Genomic DNA, 12,715 nt, shown 5'->3' with positions numbered 1-12,715 from the left:
GGTTAATGGCTGATGTCGATCTGTTTATTCATTTTACAACTCAAAATAGTTTTATTTTCGCACGTTTTCCTTAAGGATTAGTAGAAGAGATAATATGGAAATGTCAAGCATTTGTTTCTTAGACATAGAACTTAATGAAATGTCTGTCAATTACCATTATCGATCTTCTTTCTTCGACTGTCATTCTATTATTGTTATGCAGACAGTACTGTCGTTTGAAAAGCACAATAAGAATTAAAAGACGCGTCATAAGTTGAAGACCAATATAATTCTGTGTTTAGTTAGCCTGGAGATATTAAGCTGCAGATGATTAAAGCGCAACAAAGGGTAAAGAGAATAGAAAAAGTGGAAACTCCACAGGTCGCTCAACACAACAAAAACGAAAATGTTGCAGGCTCGGTTTGATTGAGCCTGTTCATGGACAGTAGTGGAAATGCATGCTACCGTCCACGGTAGTCATTAGTCATTAGTCGTCGGTAGGAAGGCTATGATCACATTTGACTGCATCTAACATTTGTTGGATTAAGAGCATTCCTACAACCATTTGTTTCAGGTGTAGCTATTGCCTCAGTTGTAAGAATTCCAGCATTAAATCTATACATGTATTGTACGCTGACAAAACTGTTTTCCTTCAAACTTCAGAGACTTTTGACTTAGCGCAAAGCACTAAAAATCTATGACAAATATAGACTTTCTACACATAAACTCTTACGTCTTCTTAGTATGACAGGGATATTTTATTTTCTGGTCATTTGGAGTCCATTAAATGCTCACTGAAAATAGAGTTACGCTTAAGTCGGTGCCAGGGGCATGAGAGGGGTGTTGCACATTTCCTTACCTCATATATGAAGAAGTGCTTTTTAAAAGATTTTCCTTGTTACAATTGTCGTCTGTATATGAAAAGGTTTCTTACTTTTGTGACTTATTCAGATTGCATATTAAATGAGTACTTGTTTGCTTTGATATATTTGTTATAAATTATTTAACTGATTTATTATATATGAATATTTTTCTTTAGTATGCTATGCAAATATTGAACTCAGTTGAAATCTGTTTTATTATATATAATGCTATATAATGACTGAATCTCATTACACTGAAATGAAGGTACGCTGCATACAGTTTATCTATGTGATATGACTACGGTCAAACTTTGTTTATGAAACAGAAATATTGAAATAATTACAATTGTATGTTTTGCTTGACCTTTTCTTTTTTATAGGTGTGACGTCATTTTCCAAAGATCATGAATAGCATGGTGATTACGCACCCAAACGTTTTTGCCTTAGTTCAAATCAACATAGTTTTAGTCTGAAAAAGAAAAACTTAAATACTAGTATAAAGGGGCATACCCAGAAAATTAAAAGTATTCATTGAGCTCATTTGCTTATTATTTGTAAAACTCACTAATGTAGACAAAAGTGTTAAAAATGATTTTAAAGCCGAACGAATGTAATAAAATTATGGATTTCCAGCTTGTTAAAAAAAAAATAATAATTATATTCAAAAGAGATTAAAATTAAAGTAATTGCTGAATTTAACTTTCTGCTTTTTGATAACGAGAAAAGTCATGAGTGACTCGTTGACTGTTAAATCTGAAGAACCTCCTTCATCCTCAGCATACTGCGGAATTGTGCCTGTTCACCATAATCCTATATCACTGTTCAGCACCAACCAAGCTGTAAGGAATCTTTTTTTTTGTTGGGGGTTGATTTAACGTCGCACCGACACATGATAGGTCATATTGCGACTTTTCAGCTTTAATGGTGGATGAAGACCCCAGGTGCCCCTCCGTGCATTATTTCATCACGAGCGGGCACCTGGGTAGAACCACCGACCTTCCGTAAGCCAGCTGGATGGCTTCTCCACATGAAGAATTCAACGCCCCGGTGAGGCTCGAACCCACATCGATGAGGGGCAAGTGATTTGAAGTCAGCGACCTTAACCACTCGGCCACGGAAGGAATCATTTAATACGTATAGTCAGCATAAGTCCGGGTAGGTACATATAACATACTGCTTATCTATATATACACCTAAAAACGTCTCAACCCAAGTCTGATTGTTCTTTTTATGATTATTATTATTATTGTTTTTTAGATCAGACATACCCTGTACAAAACAGCTAATCCAACGTTTTCTAACTTGCAATTATATCAAAAGTTGCGAAATATATTTTTGTCATCAAACGAACAGCGGTGACATTTAGATCTGTACGTTGTGACCACATATAAAAATGCAAATATATCGAAATCTTTCGTATAACTCAATGCTATATGGCCACTGAGCTGTTCTTGTTCAATATATAATTGGGTTTTGGTAAGTATACTGTGGGAGCATTAACCCTAAGCCTGCTGGCGGCAAGTGATTCTCCTTGCAGCCTGATCGTGATATGTACTGTTCGCCTTTCAGATCCACTCCTTTTAACAGTTAATGCTACAGTCCAACTTGAAAGATAGACAAAACCGTTGAAGAAATTTAGAAGTTTAAAAGTTAATGGCGCACAAGTAGAATGTAATGGAGATACTATTCAATAAAAAAGAACTTTTCTCTTTCTCTTTTTTTTTTTGCTGACATGTAAATCAAACTACATTATAAGCCAGGCTGCCGTTTTATTGATGAATGTACAAACCAAAATATTCTACTTCCTGGTTTGAAATTGTTATATTTGACCAAATTACCCGTCCATTAGGCCTAAAAATATTCTTTGCTTGCGGTAACATGTTAGAAAAAATAGGGTAGGTAGGTCAGATTTAAGTTTGTAAATATGATTGATTTAACGGAGTTGCAAAAAAAAAAAGAATTAGAAAGGGCTCCTGTCATCTAGTACTTGGACTAACCAGTGGGTGCGGGGAGGGGGTGGGGGGGAGGGGGGGGGGGGGGGGGGGGGGGGTGTTGAGCAAGTTAGACTTTCCAGAAATTATTTTTGTTTAAAAAAAATACAAACAAAGGGGTTATGCCTTTAGAGCATCAGTAAGTTGATTTCTTACATCACTGACCAATATAAAAGCATAAAAAAGTATTAATAAAAGAAGTGGATCGATGATTGTTAAATCTGAAGTAACTCTTAATGTGGATTTGGGCATGTTCTAAGTAATCTTTTACCAATGCTTAAGCACCAACCAAGCTTTAAAGAATCATGCAAAAGACATAGTCAACATAAGTTTTGACAGGTACATTTTTGTAACATACTGCATATCTATAAACTTATCTTCTACAAAACACTGAACACTGAATGGGACCAAATTGGAAATAAGTGATTGATTTTACTTTGATGGGTCATCCCAGATATAAAGATCATATCTTTATTCTAATTCATAAATCATCAAGTCTAACTGAACTACAAGTCACTCCTTCGTTTTATTGTAGAATATAAATATGATAAAAACCCAGATACATTACTTCCTGGTTTTAAATTTGAATGCTTTTACCAGTCTACCCGTTTATCAAGTCTAAACTAAGTGTATTTCACAATACAGAAGCAGCTTTAGAGCATGGCACGCGCTGATTTAAGTGCGGACAATGTCGAAAATTTGTTTAGCGAAACGCCACTCGATGCATTAAATTATGCCTCTTTGAAAATACTGGAAGACCGTTTAAACCCTGTCGGAAAACTAGTGGAATTGAAAGACGGCTCTGGAATTTATGTTTCTGACAATTTTACAGGTAAGTTTTTAGAAAGATAATCGCAATTTTAGTTTCTTTTAAACTATAAAAGTGTATGGTGCTGTTGATGTTGTTGAGGGTTTTTTCAGATTCATGTCCCTTTTTAGAGAAACGCTTAACAGAAAAATATGTATATGATGTAGTTTACTGTACTTCTAAATCCGAAATGAAAGGCATATTAGAAGCATACAGATCGGTCAGGAAGCCGAAAATAAAAGACAGTGTGTCATAACGGTTTGCAAAAAAAGCAAGGCCAGTGGTCCAAAAAGAATGTCTCAGGGACGCATCCCCCTAAAGCAAAACCACACAGCAGCGTTAGAGATACATACATCTTAAGCATAGACTATTTAAAACGAATGCTGTATATAATGAATATTATCGCTGGTAAAAGTGCTCGCGAAAGTATATAGCGAACGGAAATACTCGCATGTCGCCGAAAAAATTGATGTGCCAAAGCAAAAGTTGTGTATCTTTACTTGACTAAAGTGACGTGTCTTGGTGAACGGGAAAATTAAGATTGTCAGAAATTTTCATAAATTTCTTAAAGTTCTAAATTTCGTGCATTTGTACTCGTCGCGAACTTTTCCACTTTTACAACTGACAACAAGGACAAGAAAAGGGTATAATTAAGAAACACAGGTACATCGGCTTCGAGCGGACATTGGCAGAATTAACGCTATGTGGGTTTGGCGGCTTCATAGCCTTACTATAGTAAAGGGACCAGCGTGGGAGCCATCTTGCCTAGTCGCGTAATGGCGGACAGGGTTTTGAACACAAATTTTTCACTTTGCATGTCCAAAGAGGTCTGAATAAATTCTGGTTTCTGCTAGAATTTCATGTGTGGATCCTTTTTTTTTGACATTTACGTAGACAAAATGGAGAGTGGGTTGGATTAGGTGAAGAGAAACTCAATTTCAGTATCTGTAGTACTTCCAGGTCACATCAGTGTGATTTTTATGTGATTTTAAAGTAAGCAAATGTGACAAGAGAAATCTTTCTTAGAAGATACATTCATTCTCTGAAATGGGTCTACCAATGTTTCGTAGCTCTTTTGGTTTGTGACCTTAATCGGTTAATTTCGCGAGAACCATTTTGAAAATTGTATATGCGCGATATTGACATGGTTCCCATACTCGTACTTAAACCTGGTTATATCATTTGGGCTGAATAATAGGTATTCAGTAGTTCTACTGAATTGTAAAATGTTATCAGTACAGGGGATTTTTCAATACACTTTCGGTAAATCAAAACTATTTCTTTATACAAATGTAAAAGACTGTTTAAGCAGACTATTAAATGCCGTAGAAAGTTATAGATTTTTTTAATGTGGGTAGACGACTGTGACTGGTGCAAGATGGAAGAATGCATTGCTACTCTTGCATTATGCATTGTTCCCATTTTTCAACATGCATGTGCAATGCAGTACTCTTCTAAGACTACAGAGAATGTAGGCCTAAGTGTCCGTGTTTTATTATGTCAGATCTGTTAAGCACAAAAAAGTTTTGGTATTTAAAGGACTTCGACTAAAAGTTGAATTTTAGTTTTTTCTTACTAAGAAAAAAAATACTATCTCTACGGGGTTAACAGAGCAGGAAACCTTTTCCACCGGGGAAAAGTAAAAGACTTTAGTGATAACCAAAAACCCAACCAAAGGTTTATCACTGAAATGTCCGAAAATTTTGGGTACCTTTGGGCGACTTTCCAAAGCCCTTTTTGAACATGGGGCGCATTGATATTGTACAAAATAGTAAAGCAAACGGGGGAAAAGTTTCGTGAAAAAAAATAGTTCACCTGAGCTGCAACACGTGTATAAAGTGTACATTGCCCTAGCATTTGTAATCTGAGTTGTTTCAGATTATGTTTGTAGAAACGGTAAACTTATGCTCTTAAACAACCTATAAACGGGGTAAAGCATTACGGAGATCGAGTAGAAGTATTTAGGAATGTCTTACAAACTAGTGACCTACTTTTCCCTCCTACTAATCTTCCCGAAAACATTCTGTTAATAAATAGCTATTCTCAAGCACGGGTTCCCCCTTTTTAAAAAAATTTTTTTTCACAACTTCGTTTAAATTTTTCAGCTATCTGTGTTCAGTAAAATGTTTCAATATTAAAAATTACAGAACAAAAGTTAGATCTAAAGTTAGATTAGTCATTTTTTAAAAAAAGTTGAACAACTTTTTTCGTTGAGGAAAAAAATATAAAATGGCCGCGCCATGGAAACCCAACAAGTGGGGTTTTCACCAGCAAGAAACCAACCGTCGGCATCCACAAGTCTGGCAGAACCAGTGTTTGCTTTCAAAGAATTTTTATTAGAGAAACCATTAGCAAAAGCATGGATCCTGATCAGACGTGCGGATGCGCAGGCTGGTCTGGATCCTAGCGGGCCAAAACCCCTTTGTTGATTTTTCATGGCCGGCCATCTTTAATTTCGCAAAATTATTTCCGGGAAAATGATACCTGAAACAGGAAGATATTTAAAAAGAAAACAGATTTCTGTGTAACAATGTAAATAAAAGTTTTAAAAATAAAAGATTTTTCGCCGACCTTTGAAACAGTTTTGTTTTTAAAAAACCCCAAAGTTGATGGAAACAAACCTATGAAATTTTGACAGAAATAGAGGGTTTTAGCTAAGATATTGCGTCAAAATCACAACCCGAAACTAATGACAATTTATCTTAAAGCTAATAAAAAACAGTCTTCTTCTTTATTAATGATTGTTTAAAACAAAAATAATTTTTAAAATCTTCGTGTAAAAATTTTGTTGTTTAAAAACGCAAAAAACAGTCCTACCTGCATTAGTGGACCCTGCTTACAACGGTCACTGTCTTGTCCGGCCGCTGGAATTCCCAATATTAATCCCCGTTATATAACGTGACCCTGTGAAATGCCCTATAACGTTCATTTAATATTTCATGTTGCAAGGAAATGATGATGTTCTGTTTGTTCCACTACACTGCTGTCAACAAAGGTACTTTACTTGCAAAACAGCGGGAAAAAAAGATATGAGAAAAAGATTAAATTTCTTTGTTTGCGACATACATAATTTGTACGAATATTTCAGTTAAAGATTGCCATGTATACGCAGAAAAGCGCGGTGCGGCTCCGCAAATGGTTATGGAAATTCCAGGTAATACTTTGTTCTTCATAAAAGTTATAATGAATCAATAAATCTGATATTATCATATTTCTATAATAACTTTTGGTTTGGTTTTGTTAAAGTACACTCTATTCTAAACTCCTAATACACACAAATCAAAAGTCATTCCTTCAATAAAATAGATGTATATCAAGACTGTCTGAATGAAGTACGTGATCGTACTAAGATCTGTAACAATGTTTCACAGCTAATACGTAATTTTACAACAAAAACTGCTTGGGTTATTCTTAAACCTTTTTCTAGTATTAGGCATGTCAAACATTAACCATATGATCCTGTGTAACAACTGCAATCAAATTTGTGAGATGTTTAATCCACTTAATAGTAGTTGTAGAGATTGCTAGATGAAGATAATGTTAACACGACCCCATTTGTCATACCAGTAAGAATTAGAACTTTGCAGATGTGAGAACGCTGAAAATGAATATCATACAAAACATTGTAATTTTTGTAGTTGTCGTGTTAAAACCGGTATTTAATATGTCCCAAACCGTGAATTATTTCATTACCGTTCCAAATGTGTATTATTATATAACTAGAACTGTGACCCAGGATATAATTCTTATACATCTGAACTCAAAACGAAACTTTATTCTACGATAAAATCACTGTTTTGGATATAGAACAAATACTCAATACTCACTTTGAAAATACGCAATTTATACATAAGTAGCATTTTCAAACATCTAGTTTCTGTCTTACCGCCTATAATTTGATAAGTTGAATATAGATTTATGTTTAAAATAACATTACATGAAATTTCTTTTTTCACTTCAAGATCAAGAAATTGAAGAAGAGGACTGTGACGAAGGTAAAGTATAAAAAACAAAAGGACAGAATTAATTGAGATAGGATGATATTAGGATTTATCGACCTGGAGAAAATGATATACCCTAAGGTTATATCACTCTTGCCAGGTTGATAAATTCCCATATTGATCGAACATAGAAGGCAATATTTGCTTTAATAATTTAATCAAAATACTTGCAGCGTTTGATGATTTTTTGTACGAAACCACCTTGTTATGACGTCAAAATGTACTGACGTTAGTGCTGGAGTTCAAAACCGGTTTAACATGGAGAATATTAGGTAACTGTCTTTTGAAGTTAACTTTATCCTGCAAGAATAGTTCCTGATCTCTGCCAAGATTTTTCCGAAAAAAAAACAAAAAAAAGCAACAACGAAAAAGTCTGAGTCAACAAAAATGGCTGAAACTCACTAACGACCTTTAGCTATGCATAAATAAATATAACAAATGATTTCAATTTGATATTTTGAGGTCAAATTTATGTACTTTCAGCTGTTTATATGCACATTTAAACCGTAAATTTATAAATCGAAAAAGCTGTACGTTTATATCAGTAAATTTACAGATATTCTGTAAAACTACTACTTTCTGAGACCTGATGACGTTCCAACTTGGCCAAAATACGAGGTAACTGATTGCAGAGTTGGAGCGGTCTTCTGCGCATGCCCGTAAGTGTTTATCAGTTGGAGCGCACGCATTTAGTGTATAATACGTTTAATATACTGGCTGAAAGTAAGGGTGAGTGATACCATTGTAACAAAATGTATTCATTTAAGACACTTTTCGTTCAAATTGCTTGAATCCGATATATACCGGAGTATGTAATTTATACCGGCGCTCCAAAGGGAAAGTGAATCTTGAATTGAAATAAAATTATTGCAGTCTCTACCTTATATCGATCCATTTCCATCACAAATAGTAGAATTTAATGAAAGTCCTTTCAAAAGAAATGTCTATAAGATCAAATAATTTCGATAAATGCTCGCTATCTTTTCTAATCAAAAACATCGAAACAAGGTCGATTGAGTAAGTCTTTGTATCGTTCCGTACTGAAGTGGAATAGTATGAATTTGATTATTTTAATTTAACCGGAACAGTCATAGCGTAAAGGGGGTTGGATGTGGTGGGACTTGACCCTCATCACATCGTCTGAAAATTTGATCCAGTCCAACATGCAAATAAAAAGTATTCTAACAGCACTTTTCATGTAAAAGCAGGGTCACACATAAATGAATATTTCACGGTAACTTGATTTTAGCGAAATAAAAGGGGTGGTGGTAAGACAAAATGGGATTTTTATGGCCATATCTGTCCATTGCCTTTGCATTCATTAACGTTTATCTTTTGGCATTTAGAAACAGCACTTCGAAGCTTTAATCATTCAGTTTTTTTTCTTGGATATTCGTTTTTCAGTTATTAATCAGCTAAAGATTAGTCTAGAAAGGTCAACAAGTTCAATAAGAGGTTTCCGTAAGTGACGTATCCTCCGTTTTGGATTTCTACGTTTTCCGTCTGCCATGGTTGCTCGAATGAACTACATTAACAATTGGAGAATGCCATATTGGGTGTGACTAAAAATAAGATCGAGCGCGTCTATTATATATTACAGACTCCGGTATATTCCGCATTCAAGCAATCTGAACAAAAAGTTTTGTTTTTGTTTTTTTTTTTTTTTGGTTGGGTTTAACGTCGCTGAACAAAAGGTATCTTGAATGTATATACTTTGCTATATATTATATTACACTCAATGCGTGCGGACGTGCAAAAATCTTGCGTATTTTTATCGTACGCTCCAACTGATAATCACTTCCGGCCATGCGCAGAATGGCTGCACCAGATCTGTAATGAACAACATCGATGCCGAAATAGCATTAGTTGGATGCATAATCGAACGTAACTTGCTTATCCATTACCTTGAGATGAATTTTTCTATCTGACAGTTTTGCTATTTTAGTAAATCTTGGACATACAAAACAATACGATGCATTTCTGAGTTATGCATACCCAAATTTACGCATTGCCAAGAGGACGATAAGAAAACTAGAAAATGAAGGATTCACATTGTTTGTACCAGGTCGTGATGACCTACCAGGAGGAGCGAAACATGTACTCACAGCTTATGTGATTGAGAAAAGGTTGGTATAACGTGCTTAAGGCAAATACGATTTTCATCAAATAAAAAATTGTATAGCAATATAAAAGCCACAGTTCTATTTTTAAACAAGAATTGTAACAATTGATAGTCTTCGTCATTTTTGCTGTTATACTTATTCTTCGGAACTGTACACTTTTGGTTCCTTACTTATTCTTCAAAACTGTACACTTTCGGTTCATTTCAGTTTTGCAAACTTTTGCTCACTCAAGCTGAAGTAATTACATTTGATAGTTTATTGACTGGCTGATTAAATACAGTTCTTTGAATGAACACGTTGTGTCTTTTTTTTTCAGGTGTAAACGTGTCATCATCCTGTTGACAAAAGCATTCCGTTCCAGTCCGGAGTGCGACTTCCAGGTCAGATTTGCAAACGCTCTCGATCCAGGTATGTTTATATTATAAATTGATAACTTGCTCTTTACCGTTCGGCTGTTTTCATGAAGTTTAATTGTGATAGGGGCGAACTAAAATTTTATAAACATATTTTCTTTTGTTACTCATTACGTATACATGTGTTTTATATTATCCGATGAAATAAGATACATGTAATAAACGAGTAGATCTATAAACCATAAAAATAATAAAAGGATCATAAGTTTTTACATTTTACCTTAATTTAAGGAGGTAGGTTACCTTGTTACAAGGGTAAATTCAAAGTAGTTGAACCGCAGCATCTTTTTGTATTTCGTGTAATATGAAGTTTTAACTGTTAAAATCTCAGTTTCGTTTGTCTCTGTCCCTTCAAGTTCAATTTTTATCCAGGTTTGAAGAACATGACCCTCCAAAGGTATTTCATATTGAAAGAAGAAGGAAAATACGGATATTTAACACTTTTCAGTGTATTTCAGTTTCATTGATATTCATAGAAGTCCGCATAATCTATAATTTTACTAGTATGCACGTTAGCTTTCTAATATAAGCTTAAAATGTATATGTCGCGGGGCTCGTGTTTCCATGGTAACGCATTTTCTCTCATTTTTAAACAACTATGTATAAAAATAGGGGTTTTCGAGGGCTTCAGTGCCATTCTGTTAATGACCAACATGGAATATTTGGGTAATATTATTAGCAACATACCAAGCACTATACATGGTACCCTATTTTTCTTAATGTTTAAAGTAACCATGGCAACAGAGATGTTTAAAATGGCTTATATCTTGCTTTTTGTCGTAATTTCTTATAAAATAATATTGAATAAGATTATCTCTCTAGTTGATGTAGCTTTAAAACATATTATTTCTAACGTAAGTTATATTTTCGTGTTATCTGCATTTATTCAAACAAATTTTTAAGCTTAGATTACTTACAGCAGTACCCCTCGTGTGGCATTTTTCATGGAAAATCGTTCAGCATGCTACTATTATTCTCATGGATATTGTTGAAATGAAAATAAAAAGCCGAAGCTGTGTTTCTTAAATAGACTAGTGTCAACGCTTTTGAATTTTACATTTAGATACATAGGTCACGGCTTCGTTTCCATGGTAACATCAATTCAATTCAAGAAACCATAATTTTCTACTAAAATTTGAACAATTTTAGATCTTAGTTTTAGTATATAAGTAACAAATTATCAACGGAACCTGAAAAATAGATATTACAAATCAAACTGCTAGATTTTGTATTTGAAAATGGCCGTAACAAGTAACCTCTCACCCAGCTATATTCCAAATAACATTGGTTACCATCATCCATTTTCTTACATTCCGCATAACATTTCAATATAACTACATAAAAGAAGCAAAATATTGATTATTATTCAGAGCAAAAGACTCATAAAGAATATTTCAGCAAATAATAGTTATTTGAAAATAGTTTGAATAAAGAAAATGCACAGAATTACGTACTTTCAAGATAAAAGCTATTTATTTTGCGCGGTAACTGACACGTAACGTCATGACGTCAATGACGTCATTTTAAGGCAACATTGTTTTGAAGCGTTCTGCGGCAATTTATTCATTATTTTTGCATTATTAAACTATAAAGCGTCAGATCGAAGACAGGTCTATGATTTGTTTTCAGAAGAATGAATATACAAACACATTTAGTTTGTCGTAAACGTCGTCGTAAATCGTCACGTTAGCTTCCGGTTGGACATGCGCACATACAAATATAAAGGTAACCTACCTCCTTAATGTCAAAGAAATCAGAAAACGTAATAGAACTATTTATAGTTTTTCTACAAAGACATCCTGACGTCACGACATTATCACGTAATGATGCAATGCACGTGACGTTGCGCGGGCAAACTGAATATGATTTGGTTAAAACCATTAAAAATGCATAATGTAAAGAGAACATTTGTTTCAGTGTAAGATCGAAATATATTTCACTCGTGAACACCATAATTTACATTTCACTCGTGGCTGCACCACTCGTGAAAATATTGCATTATAGTGTTTGTTCGGTGAAATATATATCGATCTTACACTAAAACAAAAAATAAATATCCTCTACATTATGAATATGGCAGTCGGGTTGTGATTGGTTATTGATTCATGCAAATGAATGTTAGTAGAAAATTAATCGAACAGAAATATGAAATAAATGGTCAAAGGGTAGTAAATTCTACGAAATACTTCTATTTTGGATACCGACTACTATACTGACAGTCGGAACTGTGTAAGGGGTTTCGACTTAGTATAAAGACTAATATCTTTCTATTAGCACTAAATAACCAAATCAAAATTCTTTAATACTGTGAAATCATTTAAATTCACTGGCACCATATTTCATAATAGTTAAAAATAGTTGTTGCTTTGCTGAAACATAAACAAAGGTACCAAATACAACACACTAAATATGACAATTACATGTGTTAAATCGCATTTTTCTCTCGTAAGTGGTTTTAGGGTTTTGATGAGCGGATTACAAATACATGTACCATTTATTTTTTAAAAACTTTTAAATAATGTTATTTTCTGATATTT

At 34.1% G+C, this 12,715-nt stretch overlaps 1 protein-coding gene across 10 annotated transcripts in view; it reads left to right on the top strand.

Annotated features, from left to right (window-relative positions):
- Window positions 1–12,715, top strand: part of LOC123542387 (myeloid differentiation primary response protein MyD88-like) — a 75,981-nt gene that overhangs the window by 57,624 nt on the left and 5,642 nt on the right. For 6 of the 10 annotated variants that reach the window (XR_008368683.1, XR_008368681.1, XM_053531781.1 and 3 more), the window contains 2 exons: window positions 9,588–9,768; window positions 10,082–10,173. Coding sequence is in view for 8 of the 10 variants with exons in the window: in XM_053531781.1 (XP_053387756.1) it covers window positions 9,588–9,768; window positions 10,082–10,173 (273 nt within the window). In the remaining 2 variants the exon portion in view is untranslated. Of the gene's footprint in view, window positions 1–3,468; window positions 3,666–6,729; window positions 6,796–7,603; window positions 7,637–9,587; window positions 9,769–10,081; window positions 10,174–12,715 lie in introns of those variants that run through there. The other 4 variants (XM_053531788.1, XM_053531783.1, XM_053531790.1 and 1 more) reach the window with 3 other exon arrangements.

Source organism: Mercenaria mercenaria, chromosome 19 (genome assembly GCF_021730395.1).
Source record: "Mercenaria mercenaria strain notata chromosome 19, MADL_Memer_1, whole genome shotgun sequence".
Lineage (NCBI taxonomy): Eukaryota > Metazoa > Mollusca > Bivalvia > Venerida > Veneridae > Mercenaria > Mercenaria mercenaria.
The sequence above is the reverse complement of the archived record's forward strand: the minus strand, read 5'-3'. Positions and strand labels throughout refer to the sequence as shown.